Source organism: Pelodiscus sinensis, chromosome 5, assembly GCF_052426305.1.
Source record: "Pelodiscus sinensis isolate ZL-2025 chromosome 5, ASM5242630v1, whole genome shotgun sequence".
In the NCBI taxonomy this organism is placed as follows: domain Eukaryota; kingdom Metazoa; phylum Chordata; order Testudines; family Trionychidae; genus Pelodiscus; species Pelodiscus sinensis.
This window is the reverse complement of record NC_143056.1, coordinates 50,308,084-50,323,928: the sequence shown is the minus strand read 5'-3', so window position 1 is coordinate 50,323,928 and position 15,845 is coordinate 50,308,084. Positions and strand designations below refer to the sequence as shown.

Below are 15,845 nucleotides of genomic sequence, written 5' to 3'. Positions count from 1 at the left end.
AAAGGGTAGGAATAAATGGTAAATTTTCAGATTGGAGAGGGGTAACTAGTGGTGTACCCCAAGGGTCAGTCGTGGGACCAATCCTTTTCAACTTATTCATAAATAATCTGGAGAAAGGGGTAAGCAGTGAGGTAGTAAAGTTTGCAGATGATACCAAACTGTTTAGGATAGTCAAGACAGAAGCAGACTGTGAGGGACTCCAAGAAGATCTCACCAAACTGAGTGATTGGGCAACAAAATGGCAAATGAAATTTAATGTGGATAAGTGTAAAGTAATGCACATCGGGAAAAATAACCCCAACTATACGTACAGTATGATGGGGGCTAATTTGGCTACGACAAATCAGGAAAGAGATCTTGGAGTTATCATGGACAGTTCTCTGAAAACTTCCACACAGAGTGCTGCGGCGGTCAAAAAGGCAAATAGGATGCTAGGAATTATTAGGAAAGGGATAGAAAATAAGACCCAGAATATCTTACTGCCCCTGTATAAAACTATGGTACGCCCACATCTTGAATACTGTGTACAGATGTGGTCTCCTCACCACAAAAAAGATATTTTGGCCTTGGAAAGGGTTCAGAAAAGGGCAACTAAAATGATTAGGGGTTTGGAACGGGTCCCATATGAGGAGAGGTTAAAGCGACTGGGACTTTTCAGTTTAGAAAAGAGGAGACTGAGGGGGGATATGATAGAGGTCTATAAAATCATGAGTGGTGTGGAGAGGGTTGATAAAGAAAAGTTATTTATTAGTTCCCATAATAGAAGAACTAGAGGACACCAAATGAAATTAATGGGTAGCAGCTTTAAAACTAATAAAAGAAAGTTCTTCTTCACACAGCGTATAGTCAACCTGTGGAACTCCTTGCCAGAGGAGGCTGTGAAGGCTAGGACTATAATAGAGTTTAAAGAGAAGCTGGATAAATTCATGGAGGTTAGGTCCATAAAAGGCTATTAGCCAGGGGATAAAATGGTGTCCTTGGCCTCTGTTTGTCAGAGGCTGGAGAGGGATGGCAGGAGACAAATCGCTGGATCATTGTCTTCGGTCCACCCTCTCCGGGGCACCTGGTGCTGGCCACTGTCGGTAGACAGGATACTGGGCTAGATGGACCTTTGGTCTGACCCAGTACGGCCTTTCTTATGTTCTTAAAGAAGGACTGGTAACACCCATTCACCAAGGGGAACACCTGCTCCCTAGGATAGAGCTCCTAGATTTCTACAACAGAGCCCACTCCTTGTTGAAAATGAATCCTACTAATAAACCCAAGTTCAACACCTGTAAAAATCCAGGGTAACCCACCTATTCCAAGGCCTGTTTTACACAACATCTGTGTCATATGAATACAATAACAGTCTTCTATCACTTACACTATCAAATCTAAAGAAATCTCAGCTAAAACAAACCACCGTAAGTAAAACTTGCACCCATCTAAAGCTAAGAGAGGGAAAGCTTTGCTCAGTATCATTGCCTGATTTGCATATATAAATAATGCTTGCAAGAGCTAACTTTTCTACTCTTTTCTTTATTGTGAGTTAAGTTTTCCATCTCCTTTAGCTCTAGCACCAAAACATATGGATTCTTACAATATTTTTGGGGGGTAGAGGATTGCTTGAAACAGTGTATGTATTTATAAACATCTTGAGTAGATCATCTTGTGTGAATCTTTGAAAATAAGGTCTTGCATGATTAAAGGTAGGGAGGAATATTTTAAAGCTGTTAGCTGTATTTTTCTAAAAAGGAGTTTCTGATAGCAACTTTGAACAAATTGCTTTTACAGGCAGTTGCAAATAGCTAATTGTTTCCTTGTTCTGCAGCAGGAATGCGTTATTTTTTATAGAAAAAAACATATATTAAGAAAATGCTTCTGGAGTCTCTGGCTTTCTGACTTCTTGTCTGGTGATGTTCATGTCTTTAGATGGTAAATTATGCAGTCTGGATTTTCTGTGGTGTGGATATTGATTAAACAACACAATAAAACAGGAATTCAAAGGCTTGAGCCTGTCAAGTTTTACCCAATTTTATCTTTACTTTGATTTTTTTGAACAAAGCTATTGCCACAACTTCTTCCTTTAATCTGTTTTCTGATGATTTTATGATGGTGATAGATGAGCTCAGGCCCCTTCTAATTAGTGACAGATACAACCCAGAGCCTTACGTTGGGGTAGGGGAGATTGCCTGCAAGCTTTTTAACACATATGTAGGTACCTTCATTACTTCAATATATTTTCTCTGTAATGCTTTTACCTTAAAAATAAGCATGCTTGCTTAGAAGGAGCAATTAATTTTATGTGAACTTGGTACTGGTAAAAGATGCTGGCTTGAGATCCTAGGAAGTTTGAATGGTTTTTGATATGTGGAAATACAGATATAGATTGGGCACTGTCAGTGCAAGCTTGGCTCATGCTGCCCTGCTTATGTTCATCAATACTTGTCCAGGAGCAAAGTCTAGAAGGTGGAAAATACATGGTCTGTTCAATCTTTGGACCTTGCTGAAATTGCCAGCAAGGGTGTTAACTATTGAAATGGTGATTTTAGGAAGTTGGCCAATACTTAGACCACCAACTTTATTTCACACAGAGTTTTATGACCAGAGATTTTAGGACGGAATGAAGGGGGATAGATATGAACTGGGGAATTTGAGATTCAGGTTTTTGCTATAAATGCCCTGCAGTATTCAGTTCCTATTCAGTTCCCATCCTCAGCCATAGAGCAGATCACCATCATTCTTCCCATCTTCTTCGCCATGCTCACTCCCTCTCTTCCCTATGGCCGGGTGATCTGCTCCATGGCTGAGGATGGGAACTGAATAGGAACTGAATACTGCAGGCATTTATAGCAAAAACCTGAATCTCAAAGCTTCAAACCAGGCTTCAAAGTTTAAGAACTCCAGGCTTAGGGAGGCAGGAAGGGTAGCCTTCTCTAAGGAGTTTACAGGATTGTGAGGGGGAGGTGAGATTAGATTCTAGGGGTTGCATTCAGGACTGTTTATTTTTCAAAGGTCAGTCACTTTTTTGAGTGAGCTTTTTTTGAGTAAAATGACTATGGTAAAGGAACTCTTGTCTGCCACTTGCATTTCTTGCTTGCCTGCCAACTTTTCCATGAAGAGGTTAATGAAGAAACCACAGCTCACATAGGTAGTTAATCTCTTGGATAACTTGGATAAACAACTGAGGGCAGGCGGGGGCTGAGGCTGTTGGTTCCAGGTATAAGGTAGTCAAAGTATAGAGCCCCTACATCCTAAGGAAGAGGTGCAGACATATGCCCTGCCTCTGGAAGCATTCCTCACAGACCCAGAGTTAGGAACATGGCCAGTCACTTCCCCTATCCAGGGTGCTTAGAAGCACCTGGGATCCAGGAATTAAGTTCACTCAAACAGCTAGATGACCAACCAGAGAGAGGGACTGGTCTAAGTTGTTAAAAAGAGCAAGAGTGAAAGTCTGGGGCTATAATAGCCCTAAACTACTGTTTTCTGAATGTACTCGAACCTGGACTTCCACAGATTTACTCAATTAAATTTGTGTTCAGCACTAGTGAGAATGAGGGGTTATTTGCCATCTAAGCATGAACTTTTCATGTCCCTCAAGCAACAGCAGGAGGCTACAGATGTCAGAGTGCACAGTAGATCATTTTAAACGTCTAAATACCTTTTGCAGGCATAATCTGGTAATTAAGCATCGGGGTTGAATTTTCACAAGTATTCAGCGGTGGCTTGGCTTTGCTCTGCTTAAAGTCCCGAGGAAATTTATTGGTGATTTAATAGAAGCCACGTTAGGACAATTCTTAGTGGTTTTGAAAATTCCAACTCTAATTCACATTACTGTTCCTGTCTGATACTGGAAATACTGGTTGTAATTCTATACCCTGCGTTATGCAGGATGTTAGACTACATAATCATATTCGTTCTTTCTTGCATTAAAATCTGTTCAATTTATTGATTCTGCTCAATTACAAGTACAAAAAGGAGTTACCTTTAAGGAAAAACTGAAAATTTGGCCCATATCTTCAGTCCAGTTACTCTCTTTAATCTGTCATGGTATATTCAGTTTAGTTTGCACTGCTCCTAAATTTTTAATTTGGTTTTATTTAATTTGTAGAGTTTGATATTGAAACACATGTGCTGTAGGGTATTTCAGGGGAAACATGGAAGCTTTAACATTTATAAAGAAGCTACTTGAGACTTTTGATGCTAGGAAGGTGTAGCAGAGAGTTCAGTGTGGTAGTAAACACGTTGTCTGGATATTTAAACAAATAGCAATGAGCTAGTTAATTCTGTTGTTGCTCAAGTTGGCATTGTGAGATTTTTATAGTCAGCAAGTAGGCATAGAATCATAGAGCTGGAAGAGACCTTAAAATGCCATCAAGTCCAGCCCCCTGCCCAAGGCAGGACCAATCCCAATTAAATCAGCCCAGCCAGGGCTTTGTCAAGCAGAGACTTAAACACCTCTAAGGAGGGGACTCCACTGCTTCCCTAGGTAACCCATTCCAGTGCTTCACCACCCTCCTAGGGAAATAGTTTTTCCTAATATCCAACCTGGACTTCTCCCACCACAACTTGAGACCATTGTTCCTTGTTCTGCCATTCATCACTACTGTCAACAGCCTTTCTCCAGCCTCTTTGGAACCTCCCTTCAGGAAGTTGAAGACTGATATCAAATCTCTCCTCACTCTTCTATTCTGCAGACTAAATAGACCCAACTCCCTGGCAAGCCTCTCCTCATAGGTCATATGCTCCAGCCCCCTAATCATTTTGGTCGCCCTCCGCTGATCCTTCTCCAATGCATCCACATCCTTCCTGTAATTGGGGGCCCAGAACTGGACATAATACTCCAGATGTGGCCTCACCAGAGCCGAGTAAAGAGGAATAATCACATCTCTGGATCAACTGCTCCTCTTAATGCAACCTAGTATGATCACATCTCTGGATCGGCAATGCTCCTCTTGATGCAACCTAGTATGCCATTAGCCTTCTTGGTTACAAGGGCACACTGTTGACTCATGTCCAGTTTCTCATCCACTGTAACCCCCAGGTCCTTTTCTACAGAACTGCTACTTAGCCAGTTGGTCCCCAGCCTGTAACAATGCTTGGGATTCTTCCATCCCAAGTGCAGGACTCTACACTTGTCCTTGTTGAACCTCATCATTTCTTGTGGCCCAATCCTCCAATTTGTCTAAGTTACTCTGGACTCTATCCCTTCCCTCCAGCATGTCTACCTCTCCCCCTAGCTTAGTGTCATCCGCCAACTTCCTAATGGGTAGCAGGTTTAAAACGAATAAAAGAAAGTTCTTATTCACACAGCATGTAGTCAACCTGTGGAACTCCTTGCCAGAGGAGGCTGTGAAGGCTAGGACTATAATAGAGTTTAAAGAGAAGCTAGATAATTTCATGGAGGTTAGGTCCATAAAAGGCTATTAGCCAGGGGATAAAATGGTGTCCTTGGCCTCTGTTTTTCAGAGGCTGGAGAGAAATGGCAGGAGACAAATCGCTTGATCATTGTCTTCGGTCCACCCTCTCTGGGGCACCTGGTCCTGGCCACTGTCGGTAGACAGGATACTGGGCTAGAAGGACCTTTGGTCTGACCTAGTACGGCCGTTCTTATGTTCTTATGAGGGTGCAATCCATCCCCTCATCCAGGTCATTAATAAAGATGTTGAACAAAACCGGTCCCAGAATCGAACCCTGGGGCACTCCGCTAGAAACAGACCGCCATCCTGACATTGAGCCGTTGATCACTATTCGTTGGGCCCTACCTTCCAGCCAGCTTTCTATCCATCTTACCGTCCATTTATCCAATCCACATTCCTTTAACTTGCTGGCAAGAATATTGTGGGAGACTGTATCAAAAGCCTTGCTAAAGTCAAGGTATATCACATCCACTGACTTCCCCATATCCACAGAGCCAGTTACCTCATCATAGAAGCTAATCAGATTGGTCAGGCACGACTTCCCCTTCATGAATCCATCCTGATCACCTTCCCCTCTTCGAAGTGCTTCAAAATGGATTCCTTGAGTATCCCCTCTATGATTTTTCCAGGGACTGAGATAAGACTGACAGGTCTATAGTTCCCTGGATCATTGTCCTTCCCTTTCTTAAAGATGGGCACTACATTTGCCTTTTTCCAATCATCCGGGATCTCTCCTGATTTCCACGACTTTTCAAAGATAATGGCCAAAGGCTCCTCAATGACATTTACCAACTCCTTCAGTACCCTCGGATGTATTAAGTCTGGACCCATGGATTTATGTATGTTTAGCTTTTCTAAATAGTTCCTAACCTGTTCTTCACCCACCAAGGGCTGTCCTCCTTCATCCCATATTGCATCACTTAGCCTATTAGTCTGGGAACTGACTTTGTCCGTGAAGACAGAGGCAAAGAAAGCATTAAGTACTTCAGCTTTCCCTACGTCATATAGCACTAGAACTGGAAAGGACCTTGAGAGGTCATAATGTCCAGTCCCCTCCCCTCATAGCAGGACCAAGCACCATCTACATCGTTTATCTAACCTGCTCTTAAAATCTCCAATGATGGAGATTCCGCAAACTTCCTAGGCAATATATTTCAGTGCTTAACCACCCTGACAGTTAGGAAGTTTTTTTTCCAAAAGTCCAACCTAAACCTCCCTTCCTACAATTTAAGCCCATTGCTTCTTGTCTTATCATCAGAGGTTAAGGAGAATAATTTATCTCCCGCTTCCTTGTAACACTCTTCTAAGTATTTGAAAACTGATACCCAAATGAAAAGAACCTAATTATTCCAGTTCATCCCTCAGGTCATGTTTTCTACACCTCTAATATTTTTTTGTAGCTCTTCTCTGGACCGTCTCTAATTTCTCCACATCTTTCCTGAAATATCCAGAACTAGACACAATAATACAGTTGAGGCCTAATCACTGCAGAGTAGAGTGGAAGAATTACTTCTCATGTTTTGCTTAAGCACCCCTGTTAATGCTCCCAGATTAATGTTTGCTTTTTTTTTTCCCCAACAGTTAACACACTGACAACTCATATTTAGGTTGTGGTCCACTATAACCCCTAGAACATTTAATGCAGTACTCCTTCCATTTAATTAATTATTTTCAGCCTTTAGTGGGGAGGGAAATGGGGACAAAATGAATTGTTTTCCTTACAGATAGGTGGCTGTATAATGCTTGTGACTGATTTTAACAATATGTGACAATGAGGAAAAAATTACAGCTCATTAACATTCACTGAGACCAGTGTCTACACCACTGATCAATGCTTAGACTGCCGTATGACTTAAATGCTTAATGAATCTTTCTTTGACAGGAGCCAGCTACTGTTGCAGGAAAACATGGATAATCTCATGGCTGGTTAAAAGAATTTGGGTTGCTTCTTATAAACAAGGAGAATCTGAATAATCAGAGAGCAGAATGAGTAAGAGAAGTCTTTTGATGATTGATTGAACTATATTATGGCTGACACATGAAGTCTGTGCTTTTCATGAAGGCATCAACGGCTAAGAGGAAATCCAGGAGAAACGGGGTTTGCTTCTGTGGCTGTGGAAGATAATCAGCCATCTGTTAGGCTTATTAAAGGGATATATGTGCGTGTGCATACACACACACCAATAGAAAGAGTAGTCAACGTGCAAAATGATTCTTTTAGAATCATTTAATCTGTTAATGGGTTCTTTCTCCCACTAGAAATAATGGTAGCCAGTAGCTTCAACATGTGGTTTATAATTGTTGAATCCTTTAAATAGGTTCAGGAAATTTAGATCTAAAATTAAAAATAAAACTGGTGCTTTGAATTGTGTTTGTGGTTTCTTTTTTGTGACTGGATTAGCCTAAAGTTGTACTTAAAATTTTAGACTGATCTGTCTTGGGCATAGTACGACTCAGTTCAAAGGGGTACTATGAGCCTGGTTAGAACCCAGTCCTATATTTCTTTCATGCCCAGAACTATCACTGAGTGAATGAAATGTTGTGGTTGCACAAAAAATGTAACGTGGGGTCCCTCAATGTTCACAGTGAACTTTCAAGTTTTTGGCTGTGATAGATGTATGATTGACAAATGCCCTATTTTGGAAGAAATATATATATATTTTTTTCTTTTGTCATAAGGAATTTTTGCATGATAGGAGAACTTGATATAAACTATAGAAAGCATTTCATTTTCATATTGTTCTTCTAATCATTACTTTTCCTTCATTTGTGCCTGTCAGAGTCAAGAAGCAATAAAAATAAATCTTGTAGATGAAGGTCAAAATCATATTGTATATCTGTGTTTCCATCCTCAAGCAGTAAGCTTTGAAAATTTGGGCCTAAACTCACATGGCTGTAAATTACTCTGGTAAACTGGCCATCTTATGTTGCAAAAGTATGGCGTTCAAAACATAAAGTTAAATTGATAAGTTTTCTCTCAACTTCTTTCCTTACATTTTAAATTAAATTAAATTATTGTTTTTCTGTGGCTAAAAAGAAAAAAATTAAAGTCCAATGTTTTAAAATAAAAAGTTCAGTTTGAAAAAGAACAGGTTAGCTATTTAATGCTTTGATATCTATGAAAACAACCACTAGGAAGGGTTGTAATTTGAAGCAGCAGCTCTCAAATAGGGATCTGTGGACTTCATGGGGGTTGCAGTCAGGTTTCCAGAGGTGTGCTACACAGGTGGGTGTTAGATTCACTGGGGCCCAGGACAGAAAGTCAAAGCCCAGCTGCTTAGGGCTGAAACTCTGGACCCCAAACCCCACCATCTGGAGTTGAAGCCAAAGCCTGAGCAATATAACGTTGTGAAGCCTCAAGAAATTGCCCTGCATGCTTCTCCCTAACACCAGCTCTGACTTTTATATGCAGAAAAACAGTTCTTGTGGCACACGTAAGTTATGGAATTTTGATTGCATATGGAGGGAGGAGAACTCAGAAAGAAAAAGGTTGAGAAACCCCCAACTTAACCAAACACACTACTTGCTTCAGGTCAAGGGGTTCCTCTGACTCAGATTATGTGCCTTATAAAGGTAGTCAGAATGAAAAAAGAGGAAATGATAAATTTAGCTCTAAATGTATTGTTTAACTTGATCATTTAAATATCCTCCTCCCCAAAATAGTTTTATACAGTAGATATCACAATTTTCTTTATATGATGCACTCTTTTTCTAGCTGGGCATTTCTCCAGCACCTGAAGTATTTTGGATCTGATGTCATTTATTTCAACTACAATATTGGCAGGATACTGAAACTGTTGCCAAATAGAATTCTGAGTTAGAAAAGGCAACTTCCCAGCTGAGAAACAAGAATGCTTTAATCTATTTGGCTTTGTGCAATAGTATATTAAAAGGATATCATGAATGATTGAACTTTCTAGTCAAGAAGTTTCTTAGGAACACAAAGGCTTCTTGACCTTGAGTGAATGTGCTTAGCATACCAAATAAAAAATAAAAACCAGGCCAACCAAAAAACAAAAAAACCCAGCAACAGAAAAAAAACTACTTTTGATAGCTGTTCTTATTCTGGCAAGTCTTATTCTGGTTCTCAAATTACTTAAAACAGCTTGATTTGCAAAATTTCTTACTGGGACTGGAGTCACTCTGGTTATTATTTAGTAGGACACCAACTGAGCTATGTAACAACACTGTTCTTTAGCAAGACTTTAAAAGTTTCCTTTCAAATCAAATATAGATATGGGAAACAAGGTCATACTTACAGTACATTGGCAGTCTATTTTGTAGGTTATTGCAGGCATAAATTTGGAGTTATTTTGCATTAAAATAACTGGAGAAGTCAAAACTAGAGGGGGAAGGGAAAAAGAAGAGTTTACAGGTCCTAGATTGATATGAAGGGTAACAGTGCAATGAGTACATTATTTTGATGCCAATTCTCAGAGAGCAAGAGAATTTTTCAGCTTTCTTTTGTGGCTGCCTAGATGAATTGTGATGCATTTTGATCTGCCAAGAAACAATATAATAAATCACGTGTACTAGTGTTCAGCTTCAGTAATTTCTATCTGCAACACTGTCTCCTTTCAAGCATTCTGGGCTTTTAGAAAGGGAAGGCATTTCCAGGCCTTGTTAATGAGGATCCATGGTGTTTTATGTTTGTAAGAAATCTTTTACCTGCACATGAGAAAAATGAAAGTTATATATTTTACATTTTAACACTGTCATTTTTGTGGAAAGAAAATGGATTTTAATACCAACTAGAATAATAATGCTGTTAGTTTATAATGCTGGAGAAAGCCAGACTGTATGGTCTACTCTGTAAGGACAAAATGCAGGCGAACGGGTTCCTAAAGGCTGCTGATTACATGCACTTTCACTGCAGCTGGAGGTGCATACTCCATGCACCATGGGCAAGCTTTTGTTTGCTTCAGTGGAATCCTGCTTTAATTTTTTGATTATTGCTCTAGTGCTGTTACTGGATTTGAACCACAATAAAAACTCAAACAAAAAACCCCACCCCAGCCTTCCAGAGTTTGCATGAAGCTTAGCTGTATGTAGAACAACCAGTAGGCCTATACTGCATTTCCTGTGTACCCTCACTATATAATGAAATGAAAGTAACTAATCTGACTAGAAGGCATGCTCACTTGGTAATGTTAAACTTAGAGAAATATGGATACTGTGTGTGGCATCAAAATTTCACTGGTCAGGAGGAAATACTATTTAGAGAGTGCTTAATAGAATACAATTGTGCTTATTAAAACAGTCATTTCTGATACAGTACAATTAGAGTTAAAAATTTGTAAATGTAAACATTTGTCTAACAAAGGCTATATCTAGACTGCAGAGTTATATTGGAAAAAGATACACAAATTGCAAACCACAATTTGCGTATCTTTTTCCACTTTTTTTCAGAAGAGAATTTTCTAAAGTTTGGCTTATCTACATAGGTTCAAATTTTGGAAAACCCTCCTCTTTCAGAACATCCCTTATTTCTCATACAATGAGGAATACAGGGATGCCTAAAGAACGCATCCGGTTTTTCAGAAACTGTTCCGAAAAAGTGGACACGTTCCTTGGAAGTAGCAGCGCTTTCCCAAGATACCTCTGATATCCTGGAAAGGCTCTGTAGTATACACATAGCCAAAATGTATTTTAAAGTATTTAAGCTGGAAAATGTGTAGAAAAGATGGATTTGAAAAGTGATCAGCATTTTAAGGATATATTTGTAACTATGGTTTTCACACAGTCTTGCATATTTTAGCAGTATTGCAACATGTTTTAATTTCTGAATAGGTGAAAAGGAATTTGAATGAAAAGTTGCACCATAGCTCAGCACCCTGAGAATCATCTTTGGTTCTCTCGCTCTCTGATTTTATCATCAGTTTTTAAATTGACCCAGTTAAATATTTACAAAGCTAGCGGCAGCTGCAAATTCGGATTCATGCATGACTGCTGATTACACAGAATGTGGTTTATCAAAATAGAGGTAACATAGGAAGACAGAAGCAAAATGGCATAAAGATTATATTTTCTGGCCTGACATCCTTTCAAAACTGTACTGATAGGCACAAGCCAAATCTTTAGGATTGCAGAGGAAATGGACCATTGTTGTGGATAGTTTTATGGTACTCTACCTGCATGTGGTGGGAATGGCTTGATGCAGGGAGCACCACATTAAATATTCAAGCATCACAATCCAGTGTTTGAAGTATAGTAGAGCTGCTTACTTTTTCTAAACTAAAGATGTACATTATAAACTGTAAACTTATCCTAGGAAAAATTCAAGATGGAGAAACTGGAATAATGTCCGTGTAAGGACTGAGGCGCTGAGTCCCATGGCAGTGACTACCTCCATAATTTCTGCAATTCAAGAAAAAGCACCACAAAAGAATAGTTTTAAGTCCTATAGCATCTGATGAATAGACAACATTTCTGTTAAGAAGTCTCCAGATACAACTGGCCTCGTTAAGCTGTTGTATGCAGATATTGAATGTGGCTTGTTGTGCTTCATCACATCATATGTGCTTGGCAGAAGAGACAGTGCTTTGTATTAGCTTTAATAGAGTGCTATTGCAAAGGTGGTTCTATCTCATAAGATTCAGATCTAATTTTAAAGAGCTTCAGGAGTGATTGTAATCACATAGCTAACGAAGATTTTTACAATGCTAAGGTATTTTGCTTTATAAAAGGCCTCATGCTGACATCCAGGTTCCTGGTTCCATAATAATGCTTTATTGCAGCATCCACTTCCGTTTGCAAATAACATAGGACAGGGACAATGCAAAATGCTTTAAAAGAAAATTTCAGTGCAACTGGATTTTGCAGCCTGTTGCCTGACCCCCCTGTAGATAGAGAAAGTTAGAGAAGTTACCTGAAGTGCCGAAGCCAGGGAGACATCCTGGGAGGGGAGACTGACTTCAAGGTGAGGAACAGCTCTTGGTTGTTGAGCATGTGTCAGCCGATGGTCAGGGCAGTGTGTGTGTGTGTGTGTGTGTGTGTGTGTGTGTCACACCCAAGTCTTCAACTGCTGGGACGCAAGGTCCTGTTGCAGCGGGCAGCCTAGGAGGCTGAAGGGCGCCCCGAGCAGTTTAACATCCGTGTCTTTACCGCTAGGACCGGGATTCCATCGCGGCAGGCAGCCAACAGGTTGACAGACGCCCCAAGGTTTATAGGAAGAACTTATTACATCTCAGATTTTAACTGCTAGGATACAGGATCCCTTTGCAGCAGGCAGCCTAGGGAAGGCTGAGAGATGCCCCTATGGATCTGTCCCCTGGAAGCGATACGATCCAAACGCCCAAATTTTCCCTATACCTGTTCCTTATGACCGGCTGAAGTTCTTTTAAATTGTACTTGGTTCCGTTACAGCAACTGCAGGAGTTAGGTTAAAGCTTAAACAGTTACAGGTTTATTAAAGAAGCTTAAAAATCATATGGTTACAATGGCTATTACTCTATTTCTTAACTGCTAGCAAATACAGATCAAGAAAATAAAGATAGAAAATAGAAATAATGGTACCAAGTGACAGCTTAATCTTTAAAGAGCTCTAAGTCTATGTGTACACTTAAGACAAAGGACCACATCCAGGTACAATTTTTACCCCCTTCTGTGCCTCTCGACTCCAGCGTATCAGGCCAGTGCCGGTCCCTCAATTCCTAGGAAAGACGAATACAAGATGGGTGTCCCCGTGGAACCTCAGGAGGTCAAACACCTAACCCGACCAGCAGATAGATGGTAGATTGACGCTCAGAGTAAATGTGCTGCTGGACCCATCTTTATACCCATAGGGGCCCGTATCCTCTTTCTTATCTAAGATGCCAAATTGTATTGGTCTGTCTTTGTGATGCCAGTTCTTACAAGGGAGTTTCAACTTAATTTACACTTGCAAGAGAGAGAACTAAATTGTGAGTACTGGACATTTTTTTACTGGACGAGAGATTCCTCCCCCCGCGGACGGCTGTGTGTTCGTATCAATATAGGTGCCAGCCAAGGCAGTTCTCGCAGCCTCAAGGTCAACAATTGGCGTATCTCTGCTTATAGTTGTCAAGGGTCACTGGGTAAGCTAGCATATCTGGGCCTCCTGTTCAAGGCTTTCAAAGACTAAGCTGTTTTACTGCTCTGTGTGCCCTGCATGCTTCCGGCAAGCAAAAATGGATGTTACAGGGGGTTCCTGTCTGACTACCGCATGGTTGCCTGGCTGGCCGCCTCCTCATCATTGTCCTCCTCCTCTGCCATCCTGTTCTCCTGCAGGCTGACACTGGGCATGTCCTGGCTGGATTCTGTGACAACGACAGGGGAGGTGACTGGTTGCCACCTCCCAGAATGGCATTGAACTGCTCGTAGTAGTGGCAGGTGTGCAAGGCATCCTCATACTGTGTGCTCTGCTCCCTAGCCTTGTGGTAAGCCTGATGCAGCTCTTTGATTTTCATCCAACTCTGATTGAGGGGCCTGCTGTGCCCTTTCTTAGCCAGAGTGGCAGTGATCCTGATGTTGATGTCAGCATTGCACTTCTTGGTGCGGAGATCCTGGAGGGTGGACTCCTCCCCCGTACCTCGATGAAGTCCAGAATCGCGGCACTGGGCCAGGCCAGAGCTCTTCTGCATCACTGGGCAGTGGAGGTCATGGGAGTAATGGAAGTGCTAGCAGCCATCAGAAGGTCTGAGGAGACATTGGGGTTGCTCATGTCTCACTGTAGTTCTTCCTTGCACAGAGCTTGAGAAACTAGTGACATGGGACAAGCTCTTTGCTTGCTTCCAGGACTTTTGCAGCTCCACAGGAGGAGAGCAGCAGTGGAGATGCCAGGTGTGGCCAGAGCGGTCAGAGCTGCAGCTGCAAGAGGCCTTTGGAGGCCAATTATTTTGAATTAGTAGCACTGGAGTCTCCACACAACTATTATTTCAAAATAACTATTTCAGATGTAGAGTTACTCCTGATGAAAAGCAGCAGTACGCAGTTTGAATTCTGTGGATTGGCAGTGTGGATGCTCTCCTTATAAATTCAACCTTGAGGAAGTTAGTTCAGGGCCGATAGTGGAACCTTTTAATTTAAATCTACATATATGTTGACAACAAACAATAATTGCAAAGTATTATTCACAATATCTTAAGTACTGTATTTATATTCAGCTAGGATACATCAGAAAGTTCTATCAATTGTGAAAATCATAAACTGACTTTTAGAAAATGCTGATTTTTTTTCTAGAAATAAGGAAATGTGATAATTTGTACTTTTCCCAATTAAGGAGGTTAAATTAGGTAAATTAGTTATTAATCAGTAAGTTCATCCCTGAAGTTATTAATGAAATAGATTTTGTATATTGAAGAAGCCACACAGCATGCCATGATCTATTTTTATCTCTAGTGAGCTAACTGAATCTAAGATTTGATGTCAACTGTTATCATCTTTGTTTGTCTTTGCAGGTGTTTTGGAAAGAGTTATGGTTTAGATTTTCCCATGTTAGTCATGGATGTTGCACTTAGCCCCATGAGGTCACAAGAACTGGATCCCATAACTACAGATGCATCCCCCATGATCATAAACATGACTCCTACTGCAGAGCAAGATGGTGGAGAAGATGCAATGAAGGAACTTGATTCTGGCCAACAGTATGAAAAGCCTCCTCCTCTCCACACAGGGGCAGACTGGAAGATTGTTCTCCATCTGCCTGAAATTGAAACATGGCTCCGGATGACATCAGAAAGAGTCAGAGATCTGACCTATTCTGTCCAGCAGGACTCAGACAGCAAACATGTGGATGTACATCTAGTACAGTTAAAGGTAAGATAAAATGTATGTTTCATACCAGCCACATTTCAGCTTTACAAGTAAGAGACACCTTACGGACCACTCTTGATATGTGCAGAAGGTGTCAAAAATTGCCCTATTGCACATGACCATTCCTTGCTAGAAAAGAAAAGAAATAACATCCTATCCCGGGGAAAATGGCAGGTGTGTTGTACTTAAGATATTTATATATTTTTATTAACACAATAAATCTATCAGATTTATTGTACATGTCCAAACTGTACTTAACGTAGCACTAACTGAGGTCTAGTCCAAAAGCCTACTGAAGTTAATGGAAAGAGTCCTTGTAACTAAAGTCAGACTTGAATCAGGCCCCAAAGCTCTTAAGATTGCAGTCCATCTCATGCAGTTCCCCAGTGACCACTTCTATGGTGGTTCTAAAGTCCAGGCCCCCAGTCCTGCAGAAATTTGCATCCATGTTTGATTTGAAATGGAATTATTTACATACATCATGTTAAACATACATGTAAGACTTTGTCAGTTCTGAGCCTGAGTAAGCAACATATAATGATCAGATTTATAAGATGCACAACAATAAAACTACAGGTTAATTTTTAAGAACAAAATTGCATTAACATATATGGACATACAAAAATTATTCCATAACAGGGCTTCTTTCAATAAATCATTTACAATGCTTTT

At 40.5% G+C, this 15,845-nt stretch overlaps 1 protein-coding gene across 2 annotated transcripts in view; it reads left to right on the top strand.

Annotated features, from left to right (window-relative positions):
* AKAP6 (A-kinase anchoring protein 6) overlaps positions 1-15,845 on the top strand; it is a 379,467-nt gene that overhangs the window by 59,189 nt on the left and 304,433 nt on the right. For both annotated transcript variants that reach the window (XM_089778447.1, XM_075926957.2), the window contains exon 2: positions 14,819-15,176. In XM_089778447.1, the coding sequence (XP_089634573.1) occupies positions 14,853-15,176 (324 nt within the window). In that variant the 5' untranslated portion in view covers positions 14,819-14,852. The remainder of the gene's footprint in view (positions 1-14,818; positions 15,177-15,845) is intronic.